Raw genomic sequence first — 22523 nt, forward strand, 5'->3', positions numbered from 1 at the left:
AGTGTAAACCAAATTTTATCCATTCCTGATTATTGAAGTTCCCACTTCATCTTCCCTAAGGAAGCAGCTGTCTAATCTGAGATCTCAGGCAAGAGTGTTTTCTTTTACATAATGTATACTACACTGGTCCTGGTTAAGATCTTTGTCTCAGGGCCATAATGAATTCTTAGACGTTGAATGGGCTATCCACTGATTTCAACAGGAATGATTTTTACATAAACCCAAGATCCCTTCCCCTTTTGCCATGTGCTTTCCCAAGCAAAAGGGCAGCTCATTACGCAGCACAGGATGAAAGATGCTGTTCAATATGATACCATTATTACCTGTGCTAGTTAAAGATTTGGATTTCCTGTTTAGACGAAAATACAGAAAAAAGGATAAGAAGAGCAAAGCTTTCTGCCATTACTGTGCCACAGAGGAAGGGACAAACCTATATATTGGTTTCTTAAATATTGGTGAGGAGATCAGTTTCCAACATTTGCCAGTTTTCTTTAGTGCTATCCAAAGGTTCAGTTTTAGATTAAGGGTTCAGGAGCCAATCATAAAAATAGGGAAGCCGTTAAGTAGGTTTTAGGACATTAGTTTAAGACTTTCAACTAACGCAAAATCCACCAGAAAGACATTGTTACTAGCCTCTCATTAAGTAAACAGCCACTGGCAACTGCTGAAAAGGAGTATGATTTCTGATCACCCTAAAATATGCTGAGTAACTTTTACAAATTTTGGTCTTGTTTACAACAGTTCAGTGTAAGGAGTTCATAATGAATAACAATAATAATAAAATAATGCTATTATACTTTCACCTTTATTACACCCTGAATCATACATTGATCTTCCTTTAAACACATCTACCATGCCCTAGGCTTGGTTTGTACTATATAATAAAAATGATGAAAATAATTGGGGTGAACTGAGCTGACCTATAGTGTTTTTTACTGTTTTAAATCTGCACAGCTAAGACTTAAATTGGTGCAGCAAGAGATCAGGATTTTGCCCATAAACCTGAACTGACAGGCAGTAAATTGATCAGAAAAACTAATTTAAAAAAATCTTATCTAAACAGATTTTCCCTACTGTGACATGTTAGTGTATTTCTGAAACAAAGTAGCATAAACCAGAAGGCATCTGAGCTACTGAAAATGAATTCTTTGGGTTATAAGGCCATTTCATTCTGTTAATAGTTCTGGTCAAGGCATCTTCTGAACAAAAATATTGGCACTAAAAGGTATTAGAATGATAATTCTGAAGACTTGTCTGCATAGCATTAACAAAACAATTGCAAGGAGCTTTGCTTGTTTTTTGCTTTTTCTGTTTCTGTAATTATGTTTAATTAATATAAAGTTAGCTTAGCTGAAAATAGTGCAGAGTTAAAGATGGCATGTTCTATGATGCTGTGACCTAAATGCAGGTATCTTTAAATAGGGCTGTTTCTCTTTTGAACCTAGTTCTCAATCTTCCTTCTGTCTTATCTCCACATGATTAACAAGGAAATCTAAAAGTTTCTGGAAGAAGACATTTGACTAGGATACTGTGGCGTATGTGTGCTACCTATGGAACATCCCATCAACTCTTTGCCTCTCCAAGGACACCAAAGCTCCTGAAACATGAGAGAACAGTTAGAGCAGTACCTCTGGAATAACAATTCTTGTTCTTCAGAGAAGTCTATATGGCTAGCAAAAGAAGAATTTTTGCAGATTTATGGCTCTGAATCTTCAAGGAATTAATCATAGTAAGGTGCTTTTCCTTCTTAACCATCAAAAAGTGGAGTGAGATGGGCTTTTCTGTGAGTATCTTGTTATAATCACACACCGGCCTTGTTAGAATTTTTTCTCTGCATGAAGGACTGCAATAGAAGTAAAGATTTGATTTCTGTATATTCTACTTAATAATGAAATGGATTTAAATATAATAGGAAAACACAGAAAACAATTGAAGTAAGGAACCTGCTAATCTACTTTCCTGAAGATGGATGCTATGTTTATTTGTCTTGACCCTATTCTCCACTGAAACCTGTCTCCATTGACCGTCCGGTGGGACTGGACATCTCAGCTTTGTTCCACTGAAGACCTTTAAAAAATAAATTGCAAAATTTCAAGAACAAATTAATATATTCAGTTGAGCAGACCATTTTGATAGCATTTTGTAACAGCACAGACAAAAAATTATTAGTTGTGCATGTAGGTCAGAGAAGGAGTCCAATCTCATTTTATTGTAAATCCATTGCAATGCCATTGGCTTCAGTGTGGTTGCTCCTAACTTGCCAAGGCACAAGACTCCCTGTATTTTGTTTTCTTCTTCTGGAAGAAAACAAAACATAGATTTCCAAGGTACATCAATGGTCAGAAGAACAGCCTATGTACCAACTATTTGAACATTGTGCTCCCGAGTTTTGTGTTTTCTGAGATACTCTGTAATGCTGCACGCACAAGTATTAATTCATATATATTTGAATGCAGAGTACCCTATTCATCCCACCTAATTAGCCATCTAGATTTTAGAAGTCTCATCCAAGCTAGTTCTCTAGGTACCCTCCATGGAAAGAGATCAGCACCTCTGCTAGGGGTGATTGTTTCCATCCTATGATAGGTGGGATAGACAAAGCTGTGGACATTCTAGTCCTTCTCCATAGAAGGAACAACCTAGGAAGCCTTGCTAGACAGCTTGCAATAAGTCAAATCAATAGTACCCATAAAACAGTATTAACTTACAATAGCCAAAGCTTTGTGCAGATAAGAATCAATAGTTTTGGGGCCGGCTAAAAGAGTGGAGTCTGAGCAAAAAGTTAATGACATGAGGTTGAACAGGAGAAGTAAATGTCTGGAATACTCACTTTGCGGCATGCTCTCTTCAAATGGTTTCCCAAGCTTCCACCAAACAGAGAATGGAGTTGGATGGGTAGTAATGCAAACCGTGTTAGAAAATTAAATTGAGAAGCAGACAGTTAACAACGGAATGTCACGAATACATGATTGTAATAATTTACTAGTGCTAATAGCTTCTGCTGTATGAATGCCACTGCAAAAAGTAGAAAAGAAGACACCTGTGCTTACCTCATATATAGGAAGAGACCCAAATACTGCACCAGCCTCTCTGTTTCCAGACTCAAAACTTTCCAAAGGTTCTCTATGGATCTGACCAAGGGAAGCCAAAGTCAGTGCATTACTAGCTGAAGATGAAAGGTAATGAAGACATTACTTCTGTTATTGAATTGCATGGCAACATTCATGTTATCTGAAGAAATGTATATCATTAGTATGTAGAGAGATTATGGTTTATGCACAGGTTTTCTTTGTACCATGTAAAGGCTGCCTGGATCTTTTTTTAAATTAGGAGCAGATCATTATTCTGCTACAGAAAACGCATAACCACCAAAATTCCAGCTTCCCAAGGGACACAAAGTCAAGACAGTTAACAGCAAAATACTTTTTACCACCTAAGTTAAAGCTAGTTTTAAACACTTACTTAGTTCTTTCACCTATTAACACCTTGGATAAACTCAATAAAGGAATCATTTTCAGGGGACTTGTCAGGTTTGATGGATACATGCTATCAGAGGACAAGGGAAGTCTAGCCAAGGAGTAACGGAGTAAGAACTCCCTCCCAGATGATATCTACATCACAGGGCTGTCAGTCTGGCTATCCTTCTGTTGGGCTTTGCAAACCACAAACACTTCAGCAGCCAGTTGGGAAAGATGCAGATGAACAAGACATTTCTGCTGTTAACTGTGGAAAGCTTTGAATTTGTGAAAATACCTTGGGTACCTTGACAGTTCATCCACACTCACATGAATCCTGAGACTTACCTAGGTATTATACTTATGGACAGGGCAGGAAATGTCTTTATGTGATATGGCTGTGATTTCACCCTAGGAAGCCAATTTATGGTCTTCTGAAAAAGGAAAAAAAAAAAAATGCACCTACAGCTTGAAATACTGCAAAGAACTCTTGTTTCCATCAAATTTGAAAACATGAGTTTAATTTGAAATGGTACATTATACAGAGATTTTCTACTTACATTTTTTCATGGTCTTACTAATACATTACCGAGTGTGCTGCAGTAGCAACAGTTTAAGAGATATCACATCTTCAGCAATGTAAAACATTCCTAAGGGAACTTCTTCCACTGTCTGACTGTCAATTCTAAGCACTACTCATGTGCATTAATTACTAGGCATTACCCATTTCAGAAAGACAGAAGAACTGAATTATGGTGAGCTAGTCATATACTGTAGGTATTTGCACAGCCACTGAATAGCACACCTCTAGTCTGTCATGCAAACTGAAGTCCACTGGTTTGTTCTGCTCTAAGGCAAATGATAGGAAATAAAACCTTTTTCTCATCAAAAGCTCAATCAGAAGGGGATTCCAGTGGTAACAAGCATCAAGTATCTTCTGCTATGAGATCTGCGGTGAGTCCTCTTTTCAAATGACTGGACAAAACCCAAAGCAGAGCCCACCTCTACTGACTTTTCCCACAGTGTACTCAACCACTGACTTTGCTACAGTAAATTTCATGTTTTATACCCAGCATCAACATATTTTTTGCACTAACACTGTTCTCTCTGGTTACACAGTGCTGTATCTACAGCTGTTGATCAGCAGGGGACCAATGATCAACTGCCATTGCTTTGTAGTGCATGCTCCTATGGCACAACAGCAGCTATGTCAGTTTCCCTGTGATTTAAACACAGGGTGCTCTGGAGACTGTGCAGCACCTGTGACTGGTATAACTGTGACTTAAGGGAGCTCACCAACTTGTTCCTGCCTTGGGCTGAGATGATGGAATACCTCAAAACTGCATGCTTGACTACCTTTGCTTAGCAGCAAGTAATCCACTAGCTTCAAATAATAAGCACCCAGACGAGATGAGAGCGGATCTTGTATCCTTGGTGTCCCAGTCAGCAAAGACAAGTGAGAAAGAAAGAACTGGCTGGCAAGACAGGGCAATAAACAGTGGAGAGGTGTGTTCCACTCACCGTGTCATCCTTCTATGACATCCTTGTCACCGTGTGTACCCAAGGTACACAAAGTAGCTGGTCACATGGAGTAATGTTGTCTTTTACTGACTACTGTTTGGACCTTAGCTGGCTGCATTAAGATATCAGATTGTGGTCCATAGGAGACTGACAGTACCACAAATTTCAGGAGAGGATGTTAAGAGTCCATACCCCTCAGTAGCGGTTGACCCCTAACCTTTGGGGAAGAATGGTCAGAAAGGTGTTAATGGAAGCTTTTTTGGCAAGTGGCCATAGGATTTGTATCTTTTTCCTTTTCTACTACAACTGCAAGAGAAGTTTTATCTGTTTTAAGGGCTAAACTAGGTAAAGATGGAGGAACTCCACCATTATTCAATTAGAGTTGTAGAAAGTATTCATAATGATATCTAACTAACTCAGAACTCTCCTGGTTTCTGATTTCATGGGAACCCTGAAAGAACTATTGTGTATAACCAGGGATTCACTGTTGTTCTAGTATTTTCACACTTCCTTCAAGTAAACTTAAGATATTTAGGACTTCTGTTGGAGCATGTGAAAATTCTAGGGTTTTTTAATGCTGTTAAACCAAACAAGTGAATCAGTGTGTGCTACTTTTTAAATTGGAATTTGGAAGTCTGAAACAATGAGAATGAAAACCAGAGAGGTTTCTTTGATCCTGCTGTTTATGCTTTTTTATTCTAGCTTGTCCATTGAATGAGAAGGATATGTCTAATGATATATCATTAGTTCATATAGTCTAATGAAATATGGCTAATTTCTAAATGAGAAATACAATTGCATTTCCTGTACGTTGCATAGAACAGAAACAAATTTTTCTTATACATTAGCTGCCTTTGGAGAAGCCAGAGCTTTGAAAAACTTCAAGTCCTGAATTATGTCCACATGTTTAGGCTTTTTTAAAACTGAAGGTGATCTGGTCAGTGACTTCCACCTGTACACACAAGACAGAAAAAATCTGATGCTTCTACCAAAATGGCAATTTTGAATGCAGCATTCTTAGCTGGCTCCAAAATAAAATTATTTTGAAGCATAAATTATTCCATATATCTTCAAAATATAATTTGTATTAGGACCTTCATAGGTGTCACGAAGTGCTTCACTAACACTTTGTCAATCCAGATACTGGCTTGTCATCTTTAGGAGGCTGGAAATATTAATATAAAAAACACTAATTACCACAGCTGGGTGCTAACTTGCTATCTGATAATGGCGTTTCAGCATTTCTATCAGTTCTGACTACAATTCCTGTATGCCACTTTCGTAACAAGGAAAGTTTCCTCTGCTCATGTATCTGGTTTCCTCTGCTCATATGTCTGGTTTCCAAATTTAAACACAAGAAGAAATGATCTAGAGTGTCTGTTAGTGTAGATAAACACAGTTTCATTTATAATCATAAAAATTAAGTCAGATCACACAAGCTAAGGTATTATAAACTACAGAGAGAAACTGAGACTATTCTTCTATATGGGTCTCTCTACCTGGTGAAATTTTTCAATAGATCACTTGAGGCACTTGTTTAAACTGTAAACACCTATGCTATTCAGCTGGGTTTGTACCTTTTCAGGCATATGCACATTTGGGGAATATCTGTTAATAACATTTATAACTTGATTTGTTAATTGAAATTCTAAAATATTATCTTAGTGACTTATGTGACAGCTATCCAATAAGTGAATTGTAGTAGCATCATGAAGATAACTGACTTGACCCAAGAGAAGCTTTTGTATCTGTAAAGAACAAAGCCTAGCATCCATAAGTAACACAGCCTTTTGGATGATGGTTGGCTAGCTATCCATTACACTGTTTGGTACAATTAATCCAGAATAATCAAGTTGCTCTTGAGGTGACAGCACACACAGTATATAGAATGTTAAGACTGAAACTTTCTATTGCATGGTGTGTGGCCACCTTTTTTTTCAGTTCTCTGCACAGTTAAGCAGGCTTCTCATTTGCTTCCAATCTGTTCAATTAACGTGTTTTAAATGTATGATAGCCATTCTCCTTTACTGAAATATCTGAAGAGTCCTCAAAGAGCAGTCACAGTTTGACACGGGCGTGTAATTTATGGAAAGTTTCTTTAAGGTTAGCTGGCTTAGTTATAGTATCAGTGATGCCAGAGGTTTCAAACTAGCTACTGACTATTCAAAAGGACTACAGGGGTTAGTCCTTCAAACACAGCCAAGCACTTCTCTATATTGATGACTTACTGTTCTGACTTCAGTGGGACTACTCACATTAGTAAGAACTCTATGGAATAATAAGTGTTAGCAGGATACCAACCTAAATGGGGTAACAGTAAAGCACCATAGAGATTTCCCCTTGTCCCAGAGTGCTTTGGTTAAAAGGCAGCCTAAGAATGCATGTGGTATATGAAAACTTAGCACTAAAGCATGCATGACTTTTTAAGCCCTGAAGTAATTTTTCCCAGATTTGGACTGCTTTGTTACTAAAGGCACCATGCATGTTGCCTCTGAATATTCCTGCTTCAGTGTTTATGTTCATTTGGCAAACCCACTAATTAATAAACCAGGGAGGTCCAGGACTAGAAATATGACTTAAGCTAGTGGGCCCAGGCTCTTCGGCTTGACTTGTAACTAACCCCCATCCCTTGAGAACCCTACCTAGAAGGAGAGAGGTCCAACACTGCTACTGAACACACATTTATGCCAGTGTCAGAATGTCATGATGAGAGGTACGTGAATCCCAGAAAATTTAAGATGACCATTTTTTGAACTGAAAGATTAAATTGGATTTATTCTTCCAGAAGGATTTGGGTTGAAACTATTCACATTAAGCTTTTTCAATAAATTTTGGGGGATTGCAGAAGTATATCAGCTTGTGGAACTGGAAAGAAAACAGGCTGCTAACCTGAACAGTGTACATAACATACAGACTCTAATTAGGCTAAAATCTGAGACAATCATCTAGTCATCACTATTACTGAATTCAAATCATGAACATCACCTAATCCTGGCTCTCACCTAGTCATAAAAATTAAGAGATTTATCCATGCTGTGTAAAAACATTTTTTAAAAGGATTTTTTCTAAATAACTCATAGGAAATACTAATATTTTCTCTGACCTTCAGGTGAAAGGTGCTTTTTAAGTATATTTTCAGAACTGTTCCCCCAGTCATACATATATGTAAATGTATGAGATCTTACTTGTCCCTGTCCAGCATGAGAGGATATTCACACTACTTCTTCTTTTCCATATGCTTGCTTTCCTCTTTAATTGTAGTAGGAAAGTTATTAACATCGCAAGGCAAAATCAACCGACTGATATCTGATAATTCCAACTTCCTAGGTTGTCCAAAGTAACCAAGATAGTATCCGTTCATGGCATGCCAGAGCCTACAGACATAGTAGAAGCAGTGCCAAAGGACAGAAAGGAAAAATGGGTACTTTTAGAAGTGGAACAAAAGTGAGAAAATATTGGTCTACATTATCAAGTTCTGCAGCACTGTTCTAGAGTTCAGTGTGATAGTCATAAAGAAAAATCAATGAGATTGAAGTTCACTGTTTATAATGTAAGTAACTTGAGAGCAAAAAAATCTCAGAAGGATGTTGTAAAAATCAGAAAACAAACATACAGTTCATCTTTATAATTATGAAACTGAGGAGTAAAGGCACCAATATCCTGAATTGCTCCTACAGTAAGGTGCTGCCATCAGAGCAGGATCTACACAAAAATTCCTCATTGATTCTCCCAAAACCCCCAAAGAAACCCCTTCAAATGTACTTGTTAGCCAAGAAGGAATTACAGTTCTCTATAAAGCATCTTCAGACTGCAGTTGTTTAATTGCTTAAACATTGGTTAGATGCAGTGCTTAGGACCCATGTCAATTTTAAAAGTACTGAAAGCTAAAATAGGATTAAAACAGGAGGTCATTTCTAAAATGATGGGTCCATTACCTATGCATTCAAGGTCACCTTGCTGAAAGAAAATGACAGTCTGCAGAAGGTCTGACTTCCTGAGAAAACTGGAAATGTTCCATTAAAAAATTAGTTCTTTCAGGTGCAGAAGAGAAAATGCAACCAATGTTGTATTTTATTTAAGTTCTAGCCTATGTGCCAGTCCAGCAAGAACAGGAACTTTGGAGACAGTTCAACTGATTTGCCATAGCAGGAAGAAATATGATTTTTGTACCTGACTGAACCATCAATAGATGCTGTCACTACCACATTTTTCTCCTCTTCATGAAATAAGTCAACCACTTCAGTAGAGTGTGCCCTCCAGCAGAGCTCCTCCTTTATTTGCTGAGGGAAAAAAGCAACATAACCACATTTCAGGCAGTTCTGTATGCCACCATGGTTGCTAGCTTAGTGGATTTATCAGCATGGCTTTCTGAAAATTAAGAGAGGCGAACAAGTAATCCCTCCATGAAACAGCCTGCAAATGGCATATGGTAGAAACACCACTCAGGGGACATGGATATATTCATTCTTAATGCAGCCTCTTTGAACACAATGGAATAATGCTAGCAGCATTTTACTTATGTTTTTCTTGTTTTTCACAGCATCAAATTATTATTTCAAGTGAAAGACATGACCTTTATGTGCAGGAAACATTTTTAGTCCCTGTAGAGCTCTGAATCCATTTTTCTCTGTTTGTCTTATCTTGGTATACTGTTCAAGTTAAGAAAATCTGTCAGATCTTTCCTTACATTTTTACTGGTTTGTGGATCTTCTAAGAAAGAGGCAATGCTCCAGCGCATAACATGTCCCTCTGTTTAAGAAAGGAAAAAGCAAAACATCAGTAAATTTCATTAGAGCTACATATTCACTCGTTGCTAACATATGCTCTTGGTAAACACTGGGCAGAATGAAGCAGAGATTACAGGTCAGTGAAAGTTATTTTAAGGTGAATGTCACTATCTCATTGTCAAGCATAGAGCAGAAAACAATGGACTATTCATTAATATGCAAAGAAATATATATACTCTTTGTGAGCAATGTGTCATTAACTGGGTAGATTTGAAATGGAAAGAACATGAAGTTCTTTCTTTAAATGACATGAGCAAAAAATAAGAGTCATCTTGTCAAGACAGTTATCTATTGCACAAACTAGGTATGAGAGCTTCCTGGGGATTAAACTGTTTTTCAGCCCTGGTAAAATGGACAAAGTTTGATTAATTGCATACAGAATGAAAGCTTAATGTTTTACAACCTTTTAGTGCGCTCATGTGAAGCTAGAATCGAAGAACCATTTTCCTTATGACCCACAACTGCTCAGTTTCCTGCCTAGGCTCCCTCTTTCCTGATGAAGTTGCCTCTTATCTCTCATTTCTACTACTAGACAGAGCAATCTTTTGTGTAATTCCAACTTTCATACTGGTCACATCTGGTTTCTAGGACTGTACATTTGCAAGTAAGCAAGGAGGCTGACAGAGAAGTTGACCTTTTCCTAACAAGGAAAAATCTGTAATGGGAACAAGAAATTGGTAGTAGCACTGCAGATAAAAGAGAAGGGTGCAGAAAGCATGAAAAGTGAATACACAGTGGCACAAACACAAAAGGACAAAGGTAGAGTATCAGATGAATAGGTAATAGGGTGGATACTTTTCCACAGCTAATTAAAATCCTGTTCAGTGCATGCTGCCTTCCTGAAGTCATTTACTGATTTGAATCAATGGGGAGTGGAAACTCCTCTTCATTTTCAGCATCAATGTCAAGCCACTGCTCAGTTTTGAAACAAATGGAAAAAAAAGACTTGCTCCATCCAACTTCTGACATCCAGCTTCTGAGCATAAGAGCAGGAAGCTGGCAGGAAACAGTTCTAATAAGTATTTTAGAAGAAAAGTGACACATTAGAGGACAAAAATCTCATATGACAGATGCGGAAGAGGAAAATTGCCAGTGTAATTCTAAAGGTTTGGAGGAGAATCAGACAGCAGATAAACTCTTGGACTTTCTGCCAAATGAAAGCCATATTTGGTGTGAAATTAAAAGTCTAACAATGAGCTGCTAGCACAAACCACAAGTGTTTTCTTTCCTTATATAGCAGCATATAGCTATTTCCTTATATAGCAGCATATGAAGCCATTACTGTGCACTCCATATCAGTGTCCGAATCATGGCTCTTGGTACAGCCACAGCTGCAGGTTTTAATTTAGTTTTATTACCACGGTTGTGAAATTTTTGCTTATTCTTAGCAGTAATCTTTGCCCTTGGTATTAATACAGTAATTCAGATGGAAAGTAGATGCAGGGCTTGTGAATGAAGAAAATTGTAATGTCTTTTATGAAAACAATTCCACTGATAATGCTGTTAACACTAAGCTTTAATCTACCATCCTTTCATACTAGAAAATACCTTTTTCAATTATTTAATTATAGCTTTGATGGAGAAACACTGGCAGCATTTGGACATTCATTTCCACATTTCTGGCACATTTACAGCATGATATTTTGTGGTCCTACAGACTGTCCTAAACAGAATGACCAACATGTTTACTCACCCTTACTGCCTGCCAAAAGCATTTTAGTGGAGATGTCTGTACATAGTGCTGTCAGAGGAACCGAAGGATATTTTGAAAATGGCAAAAGTTCTTTCACTAAGTTTCCCTAAAATAAATAAACAAACACATATTTCTCTTTATAATATCTACATGAAAAAAAATAATAATCAGTGCATCAGAAGTTGAGTGCCATTGATTTGATCTATTCAGCATTATTCAGCTCATACATATTCAGAAAGCTGCTAAAAAGGTAGTTTCCTAATCTACTGAATGACAAGATAGCTGGGGTGTATTCTTCTGGATTTCTGTCTCTTCTACATCAAAAGAACAAGCTATTTCACTCTTAAGGCAATTCAGTCTAGCTGTACCTACCCCTGCTTCACCACTTACCTCTCATTTGCTATGGAATATCATCAGTAATGCATCTCATTTGCTACTAAAATGTTCTTTCTTGCTGCAAATGGACCCATGATATCTCCTTCACTAACTTGCTACATTTTTCAAGTAAGCACCAGTAGACTTTATCCCTTACTGCCTTTTCAGGTTTGGGAGGAGGTGAGGGAGAATGTCTTGCTGATAAGAAGATTCTTGACTCTGTCATCCACGTAATGATGATGACAGTCATGTCAGTGATGATAACACCATCACCTGATCTTGGAGATTCCTACAGGAATCTAAGCACACTAATATATCAACTGGGAAGACAACAAAATCCAACAAAGCCCATGCCTACTGTACATGGGGACATTTACCATCATATTCTATTTTTGCATAAAACATCTACAAAGCTATGTCACCATCTTTCTGAAAAATTCTCCCTCCGACTTGCCTTTGCTGTGATTCCTGTTAAAGCCTTCCATGGCTGACGTGTTGTGATCACTGTCTGCCAATGACCAATATTACCCAGTCATATCATGGTACTCCCCCTTCTTGCTGTATTTACTTTGTATTTCTTGTTTAGAGTAACATGTTTTCTGAAATAGAGTTTTACAGATCTGAGGTGATATGACAACTAAACCAGTGGCATTCTGTTGCATGACTGGCTTTACAAGCTGATTATAGCTGTAGACACTATGTGTTAGGATACTATTCTCTCCTGATTTGTAACCCTACTAGTGCTAGCTGGCTTGTGCAAAGTTCGAGACATATTTCTCCTCTTCTGAGAGTAGGATAGGCCTTGCCTATCATCCTTTCTTAGAAGGTAAATGTTGTGGCTGAAAAATCAACTTCTAGACTTTCACATAACTTTACATTCAGTTTTTGTTAGAATTATTTCAAATCATGTTTCTTCATTTTCCACTTGCCATTACTCCCTGCTATAGTTATTAAAGCAGAACTAATTTGTGTCCATGGAAGAAACTATTAACCAAAAAATGCAATAAAATATCTGCTGCTGCAATTGCTAGCTAAAAAGCATTATCCAAAGATTAGTATAATTATCTTCTCAGTAGTCCAGTCCCATCCCAAAGACATTCAGATAGCTACCTGAATACTCCATAGGCAGATACAGCCATTTTCATGAGCAGAAGCCAGTATTGGTGAGTGTCCTGCTACAGCTTTGGATAACTGTACATTCATCTTCAAGTACTGGATATTCTCATACCTAGCTGTGTCTTCTGCTTTGGAACACAAATCACACATTTTCTCAACAATTTTTAGTATTGCTATTGAATGGACATAAATTATAGAACACTAGAAAAAAAAGTAAATGTGAAAATAAACTCCTTCATCAAGATGGCATTACTCTGAAAACATTACAGATATGGATAAAAGGCAGCTGAAAAGAAATTAGAACAAACTTCATGATCTTATCTAAACCAGCCAGAACTATTGCTCCATGATGCAGGGGAACTTTATTTAGAGGACAGCAACAGATTTTACGAAACTGCAAGCACCAGTGAGAGTGGAGGGGGAGTGCAAGACAGTGGTCATCAGGAGAGCTGAGAGGCAGTTCTGCAGCCTATGCCCAAGGCTGCTAGAGATTACTATAAATTCAGCAATAAAGTGAAGTTTAATAACTAAATGACACTTAACAACTCTGGAATCGTAGATTTCTATACTTATTTCTCCAGTTCGAAACTCTTGCTAAATGCAAGGTGGTGGTCACAGAGAACCTTTTTTGAGTTCCTGCTGTGACTTCCCCAGAGCTGGAGATGCTGGGGGGCCCCATGAAAGTCCTCAGTGAAATGGACATTCAGTGGATGCAGGACCTAACATGAGTGCCTATTTCATTGGGCAGCTACAAGGCTTAGGGATATTCTGGTTTAGGGCATGGGTTTTTTTGCAAAATAAATTCAGCTTAAACCTGCATTTCAGATGATCAAATTTCTTGTTATCGGGAAAGTCTGCTTTCCAGAAGAGGATGTCTAAAGGAATCAGAAGAATCTAGAGGATTTGCTCCTTGCAAATTCACTGACTCTGCACAGCTTTAACTCTTAAGCACTTGTCTCTCTCTTGTTTCTGTTGTTTTAAGGATATATACTATAGGGAGTATTTTTCCTTCTAAAATTTCATCTGCTTTTGAAGATGTGAGGCCATTCACTCACACTTGACTCAAGTTGGCTCTTGCTATACCACTTCAATAATTAATTGCTTGAATATTTATGTGGAAGAGAAGTGTGTATACTTGACATTTCCAAATTCTGCAAGGTTTTCAGCATCATATCTATTTAGAAAAACCAGCAATTAAGCCCCTGCATATCCTGCACCCTCGCCTGGCTTTTGTGAAACAACTGCAAATCAGGAGGGATCAGAAGACATTGAGGTGTGTCATCCACATACCAATAGTATCCCAATTATTCAAAACACAGTTTGCCAGACAAACTGACAAACTCGGTTTCTGTGGTAACCTGGGCAGAACTTATGGATCAACAACAGAGAGAATGAAAAACATCTTTCCATACCTGTTGTTATTTGAGTATTAATTTCATCACTTTTTACATTTTCCTAAAAGCAAGGAATAAAATGTAACAGAATTAGAAAATGGAGCTTGGGTGTAACTACAGAACAGTTCCCTAGTTGAAATTATTTTAAGAACTTGATTTTTTGTAATTTAAGGATTCAAATACTCCCCCAATTTCCACTCAATCTGGGACAGCGCTGAGTGAAAACAAGAAACAGTTCATCTGAAGAGAATCAAAATCACAGATGAACAAATGACAAATGAAATTCATTGGAATTTAGGAGCATGCTAAAGGTAAATTTGGCTGAATGGCATTAATTTCTTAGGACAAGCAAAGTCGATCACTTTTACATTCATGTGAACGTAACCTAGATCTCTTACTTAGAGAGTTTAATTCAGAACATGCATATAGTCTTCTTACTGCCTTGATCAAAGATGAACAAAGTGCATAAATAGCAATAACATTTACTCACATCTGCATCTTCAGTATGAGAATTGTCACAGTTCTTCATTTGTACTTTACTATATAGGCTTCTGAGGATCCCCAAGGCTGAGAGCAATTAGTATAGTGGCCTCAAAAATTGCCAAGTCAAATAAGGCAGGAAGAACTATGCAGCCATGAGTGTTTGAGATATTTTAGAAGAGGACAAGCCACTTCAATCTCATTCTACCTATTGATCTGTAAGGCTTGATGTATTGGGCTTTTGGGGATCTTTTTAAGAGCTGCAAATGACTGTCTATTTTGTTATTCTAATGACTACATAGCACAAGATATGTATACTTTAGTTTGCGGATGACAGTTAGGCCTGTGTCTATTTGGGAATCTATGAAAGTGCCATGCACTGCTGAACCAACATGCTGGAAAGAATCTGAGAGGTAGCAGGATTTTCCTCTTTTTGCCTACTTGCTATTTGTTGCTCTGCAGGTATGGCATGTTCTTCTGGCAAAAAAAGGACAAAAAGTGTCACAAAAATCATCATGCTATCCTTAGAAAAATGCACAGATTGAGACACTGGCATCTTGAGGGTAAATTAAAAAAAATTATCATACTGTCATTTGAAAGAATGTATCCAAGCAAGTGTGGCTGCAATGTAGATGTGGCTCCACTTTTATTCAAGTACTTCATGATTTGTCTATTTTACTTTCCCCTTTGAGTTCTTCTATACCGCCATTTGAAAGTCAGAATTGCTAGCGATAAGCATCTGACAAACACTTTGATAGTCAGCTATTCTATATTTCACAGAGCCAGCTGCCTGACAGGATGTATTCTTAATTCCCCACCTCATTCAGCTTAGGTGAACAAAGTTAATTTCTCTGTAATTCTTGATATTTAGTTTTGTGCGTGGCTTTATGGAGGGGTTTTAGTGAGCTACAGGATTTTAAAACCAAAACCAAAATGAAAACAGAAATTTGTTTTGAATCCTACCGAACCCATGAAGCCACTATATCTACCTTATGTAGGTTCAAAGAACTGCTCTTGTGCTCTGGAATGGCACTGATATCACTCCTCACAGTAGCAGTAGTAGAGGGCAGGGAACTAATTTTCCTGTGTGAAAGAAATTATTTGAGATTACTGACGTTCTTGAAGATACTGTTTGCTATCCGGAAATCAACATCATCCAGTGTAATAAAGCATAATAAAATAGTGCCTGAATTGATTAGATTGATTAGCTTAAGAATTGTTGGTGTTTTAGAAATTTATCCAAGTAGGTGATATTACACAGCCAACCTCTCCTGTCGGGAGTTTTGAGCAAATTAAATCCATAGTAAATCAAAATTAACACTGGTGTTCATCCTCAAGAAGTGAAGGGGAAAAATTCAGTGCATGCCAATGGCTTGTTCCCTTTCATTTTACACAGCGCTTTGCTCTGCAAATAATTAAATACTCTTCAATTATTTATAGAAACTTGTTTTCAATCTGTTAAGAAAATTCTCAGAAATGGGATTCTGTGGAAGAAACTCAGGAAAATATGTGGATGTGGTCTTCAATATTTGTGTTTCTGAGTCAAGAAAAGTTCTAACTGTGCTAATGAGAGGTTCTTGCCACATAACTTACACCAATGTCACAGCTGCTCTGTTTTTAACAAGAGTATCCAAATAACTGGGATAATGTAAAACCCATATAGAAAGTATGCAGCTGGGGTAGCCCACTTAAATTTGGACAGATGGCCATGACTGTAATTTTTCAGTGTTTGATTTTACAAACTTGCTAGCATTCTTGAACATTGTGTGTATGTATATGATCACAGTCAAATTCATCCAGGTACCTTCCCAGTACATACAAAACATCCTAAGCCTATATGATTCAAAGTCATTGTAGGATCTTCCTGCTTAAGCATAATTAGAACTTTTCTTGATTTATAAAAAATTCTATTTGTGAATTGTGATCACATTTTTAATTTAGCTAGGATTTCTTAAGCTAATCATTAAGCTATTATGTCAAAAAGCAAATATATGTTCAATGAAGTGGCACTGGTACATTTAGGGGTGTAGTAAATGCATAAGCTACTTGAAGGTTTTAAAGCAACATAAGACCATAAACCATCCTTATGATTCAGGAGAGCAAAAAAGATGCCTAATTGCTTAAGACCTTAAAGCTGCATAAGTATTTAAACCACACTGAGTCTTTTTGGCTACCATTGCCCTTGCATATCCATTGGAAGACAAGCAATTCTGAAGTTATGCACAGGTGCAATGCTTTTCTCTCAAAATGAGCATATTTGCCTTAAAGTCTGTTCTCCATACAACACTACCAACCTATGCCAGCTTCTAGTTTGTTTTAAGATGAAACTTGAGCCTGCACACTTCAATAAGCTTGCCTCTCTGTTTGCTGAGAGTATCTAATAGCATGAGGATTGTATCAGGTTTAAAATAAAGAAAAAGCCTGCTGCCACACAGTTATCTCACAGAGATAAGAATCGAAGAAGGTGCAGTACACAGGAAAACTGATACCTGACAAAAGCTGACTTCTGTTGAATTCTTCAACTGAATTGAGACTTATGAGGTCATTTAGAGGACAAAAGGATAGCTTAGTGGAGTGGTAAAAAAAGAACATATAATATGGATTGATAAGCATTACAAAAGTTTAAGGATGGGAAAGCTGATTAACTGTTTGAACTTGAATTGATTAAATACAAAGAAAATCTCAATTTAAATCAGCTCTCTTGGTCAAACATTACATCAGTTTACTACAACAAAATTCCTAATGACTGAGTCCTGGAGGAAGAGAAAATGCACAGTTACCTGGAAGAGAAAGCACTATGTACAAGGAATAATATGACATTGACTCCAGATGCTTGAAGAACTGAAGCCTGGCTGTCTTCATTAATTTTATACCTGAAAATAAAGATGTTTGTACAGGATGCATCTGATACGTTGCGTATTGCTCCCAGAAAATGTGGCAGACTTTATTTGTAATCTAAAAAATTAAACATTTTATTTCCCAGAATGCATGTCACTTAAAAGTTTTAGGCACAGTTTTTCAGAATCAGTTAATCAGTTATGATGGATTAATGTCAGTGAAGAGTAGGTACAGAATGTGCCTGTGCCAGGAAAAACAGGAACCTGATGGAATTATGAACATTTCATTCAGCCAAGTATTTTCTTGAGAATTAGTATTTAAGAGAAAAGTAAAGTAACTTATGTTGAAGTTAACTATTGTTAGAAAAGTACCTTGTTCCTGGCATTAAAACCAGTCAGGTGAACCCTGGGTAAAATACTCTACTTACTTAGAAAGCATTGACTTTTCTGTCTTCCACCCATCCACATGAATTTGTTTCCTCATATATGGGGAGGCAAAAGTGAAAGAAGAGCCAGAGCCAGAACTGCAGTTAAGTTTTGATTATTTCCCGTGGTACAGAAAAACTCAGCTCACTTTCTCACAAACGTGCCAATTTTACACATGAAGGATGCTGTGAAACTGTTGGGTAGGATAGTTAAATATTGACTTTGTATGGTCTTAAAAGGCATTTATTCCATCACCAACACAGAAATACTGCCATGCTGCTCCACTCAGTCTAACCAGACATGTTGTCATTGTTCACTTTCCTGATGTAGCAGCTAAATCCGCATGAGAATTTCTGGAACCATCCTATGCTCACTTTTTGTCACTTTTTGTGAGAGATTTTTACTCCCAAATCTCCAAAATCACTTCAGATTTCTCATTGTTGAATGTGACTTCTAGTCTTCTAGGTATAGACAATGATACTTATACTGATAATGATGTAGAACATCTGCCATTATCATCTGAAGTAGCATTATTTCCAGTTGTCCTCCCAAACACGAAACTTCCAAAATAAGGATGTTTCTGCAGCTCAGTAGCAGCCTCTAGTCAATGACAGAGTGACTTACATAGTGAGAGTTTCCTTCAGTGGCAGTGCTGAGTTATGTTAAAACACTATTCTTAATTACATCATCCCTTCCCCAAATGACTCTCTCTCTTGATCACTTCTCCTACCTACAATATCAGGACTAGCTACCAAAGTAATTTGAAGTGGGAGGGAGGGGGGCCCCACATAAATTGCTACTTTAACTCCTGCTTGTCCGTCACCCTTTACAGTTGGGTATCTTAGAATTTCCAGTATGCCATTTGAAAAGTTTGTATGAAATACTGGAGATCAAAATGCCTCCATGAAAGCAATACTTACAGGCATCTCACAGAGGCAGATTCAAAATCCCACAAAATTATTGCACCGTTTGCACTTCCTGTAGCTATCAAACTGCATCCCTCTCCTTTTAAAACATCAAAACACTTCATTTCCACAGAAGGTACAAAATTCTACAAAGAACATTAGAAAAAAAATTTGAGTAGGAGCAATGTGGACACTAGAATGTGAAATGTTTTAACTGTTAATTTAACAAGATGCCTAAATTGACAGTGTCTACAATAACTGCATATTGAATGCTATTCTAATACTATTGTACTCGAGCTACACAGAAGCACCAGAAAGAAGCAGGGAGTGATAGTACTGGGAGACTCCCTGCTGCAGAGGACAGGGGCCTCCATCTGCCAACCTGACCTGCTATCTAGAGCACAGTTGCAATCAAAGAATGTAAAAACAGCTGTAAGAACTGAATATTAATCAGAAGTATCTGGAGATACTCTAATCAGGTTAAAAGAATAAGTCACTGAACAGAGATACAATGACCTTTCCATAAAGATAATGCAAATCTTTTACAGAGTTAGTAAAATTACACGAAACAAAACTTAAGTCTCGTGGACTATTCAATTTAAATTGGTCAAAAATTGAAACATAAATTTGACATCTTATTTTACCAAAGCAATAAGAAGAGAAAATGGAATCACTTTAACACCCAGCTTGACCTTTGTGTGCCACTATTACTGAAGGTCAGTCTAGCTATAGTAATGATCAGCATTTCATTTCTAGAAGACTTTATACAAGAACCTCAACTTACTATTTTGTACAGGAATGTGAAGTGTATGTTCAGAGGAGCTACTTAATCATGGCGACAACCATGCAATGGATTATTAGGCAGATACATCCCTTAGAAACAATCAGTTTCTTACATGATTTATTTTAGACCTTCAGTGTACTGAAAAGTTTGGAATACTTATTTGGTTCTTATCCTGTTGCTAAAACATGAAATCTGTGAGGGCACAGTAAATATTTTACTTTCCGATCTTCTGTAACTGGAACTTTGTGGAACTTTGAAGTGTTTCTCACCTCTGTATCATTCCTCAGAGAACTGGTGTCAGACAGCAGCTGAATATCCGGGAAAAAATCATGTGTTTGTAAGGTGTCAGGCTTCAGTGACAGAGACACAACTGGATTCCTTCGTGGAAACAACACTGCCTCAGGAAGCACCCATGTGACATATAGGTATCTTTGAACTGAGTTACCCTATTAAAATAACTGACTTAATGAAAAAGGAAGGAAAGAATTTCTCTATTCATAAGAAAATTATCAGCAAGTGTGTGTCAAAAGCTTGTTTTCTGTGCCAAACTACTAAAACTATTACAGGTATCAGCTAGCATATACCTACACTGCAGACTGAAGTGCCAGCCAGAAATATTCCAGCCACTTTAGATTACCTGCTGTTATATTAGAAGCTATCCAGCTGTGGAGTTCAGAGCTTTTGATTTTATTCAGTTTAACTACCCCCTTAAAGTAAGTTTCAGTTATAGCTGCTGATTTTATTAACGTTGCTAGTCTCCAGTTCATATCTACCATACCAGCAAAACTGGTGGTTGTTCCAACTGTGTGAGAAGAAGAAGCCACAGTTCAGCCACGGCCCCGAGTCACTGATTCCTCCCTATAGTGCCTAGAGACTACTTGGAGTTACCTTGATAGTTTTTCTGACTATAAAAAATTCACTTCAGTACCTAGTGTCTGCTTTAACTTTGATATTTCTGTCCATTTTGGGAACTGTTACTGAAATCAGCTCCTTAGGTTTTCTACTGTTTTCACAGATGTCTTGAACTCCAGAATGAAGCAATGATTAAGATTTTAGTAAATCTTATGATATTAAATGTATCAAACAAGAAATACCTTGGGGGAAGGACTAAAAATTGAGATATCCATAGTAGATTCCTGCAAAGGATGAACTGTTTTTGGGGTGCTACTCAGGTTTGCCTTGCTAACTACTATATTCAGAGCCTCTTAAAAAGCTAATAATAAAAACAAGCTGTATTTCTAATTATCACTGAAAAATTTGTATAAAAAAGTAGTTCTGCAATTATGTGAAACAGTATTAATGTACTCAGATTCATAAAGACTTGGAGGAGATTCAGCTCCTCTCCAACGTGTTTGTCAAGGGATACATTTACATTGAATGAATGATTTAACAATTTCAGTAATAACATTGGGGGCCAATTGGTGTGACGTAATATTTCAGAAAAATCTGAATATCAAAAGCAAACCCTGTATAAACTAGCTTTTTATTAGCAGGAGGCTCAAAAGTAATAAATCATTTACCAAGATGAGGGCTTGTATGTTTTTTTCCTCTAAGTGTAGCATCTGTCTAGTAAAACTTATTACTTCTCTCTCCCCACAACCTTTGTTCCCTTGCACATAGTGGATTTAAAGTTTTGGAAGGAGAATTTTGTCCATCCCAAGTAAAACATTCCAATTTGAGGAAGAAAATTCTACAGAAACATGGTTTGTCTGAGAAATTAAACCACAATTGTGAGTTCCAAATGCATCCTGTTAAGTTTAGCTGAAGGGAACACAAAGTAGACTCTCAAAATTAAGCCAAGCAAGTCAATCTGATTTTTTACTGTCTTGTTTCTTTGTATCAGTTCTTAAGCAGCCAGTGTCTTAATCTGATAATTTTAGACAAAAAAAAAAAAAAATCCTTTAGCCAAAATCTTCTCTGATATTGAATTTTTTTGCAGGATAATACCACGGTCACCTACTCTCCATAGAGGGAAAATATACCAAGAGGGATATTAGGCCACAGCTGTAGAGCTTCAAAGTGACATAAGTGTATAGGCCTGCGGCCTCTGAGGTTTGTGAAACTGAATCCTGAGTCGTGGGAGCTTCCTATTAGTAAATATTAAATGGAGCCTCTATGGCATGCAAGTGACTGGGATGGGACAGCAATATCTGAGTCTGAGGGCTCAGCTGCTGAACGGGTACAGTGATCTCTACAAAGGACAGGTATCCAGAACCCCAGAAGGTGATGCTGTGTCTTCCACTGCCCGAGGAGCACGCTAAGGCTGAAAGGCAATGGTGAAGGAGGAAAAGGTACAGCTGCCTCATGAGAACACAGCCCTAGGCCTGAGGTGCTGTTAAAAAGCAGGGCTCTCAGCAGTGCAGTGGGGCTAAATACATGAACCAGATTTGCGGGAATAGTTCTAACCAGTCTCAGCTGCTGCTGAACTAGAAACTCTTTAAACAGGGTAAACACTGTCTGCAATAACAGCAGCAATATTTTAAAGCTTTTACGTTAATGGCTCTGTAACTACTGAAACCTCAATCACAAATGGAAAAGCAAATGCAAGAGAAGAAATTATCAGAATGCTGAAAACCAGCAATGGACTAATGAACACATTGACACTTAGACAGAAATGCAGAAGCTAATTTGATGATGTGCAGGAAGTGGATTGTTCCTTGACAGTTTCTAAAAGTTTATCTACTAATTAATGAAAAGGTCCTATTTTACCTCAAAAATTAGGAGCTACCAAATGAAATTAGGAAAAAAAA

The 22523-nt window shown here is 37.4% G+C and overlaps 1 protein-coding gene across 1 annotated transcript in view; it reads right to left on the reverse strand.

Moving 5' to 3' along the window:
• Positions 1–236: 236 nt before the first annotated feature.
• Positions 237–22523, reverse strand: part of WDR64 (WD repeat domain 64) — an 80375-nt gene continuing 58088 nt past the window's right edge. The window contains 14 exon segments of the mRNA XM_052806641.1: positions 237–2067; positions 2831–2864; positions 3051–3131; positions 5829–5928; positions 8162–8350; positions 9147–9256; positions 9664–9725; positions 11457–11562; positions 12942–13075; positions 14360–14402; positions 15811–15904; positions 17602–17694; positions 19005–19135; positions 20043–20219. Coding sequence (XP_052662601.1) covers positions 1994–2067; positions 2831–2864; positions 3051–3131; positions 5829–5928; positions 8162–8350; positions 9147–9256; positions 9664–9725; positions 11457–11562; positions 12942–13075; positions 14360–14402; positions 15811–15904; positions 17602–17694; positions 19005–19135; positions 20043–20219 — 1428 coding nt within the window. The 3' untranslated portion in view covers positions 237–1993.

The sequence above is a fragment of the Harpia harpyja genome, chromosome 13 (genome assembly GCF_026419915.1).
Source record: "Harpia harpyja isolate bHarHar1 chromosome 13, bHarHar1 primary haplotype, whole genome shotgun sequence".
In the NCBI taxonomy this organism is placed as follows: Eukaryota; Metazoa; Chordata; class Aves; order Accipitriformes; family Accipitridae; genus Harpia; species Harpia harpyja.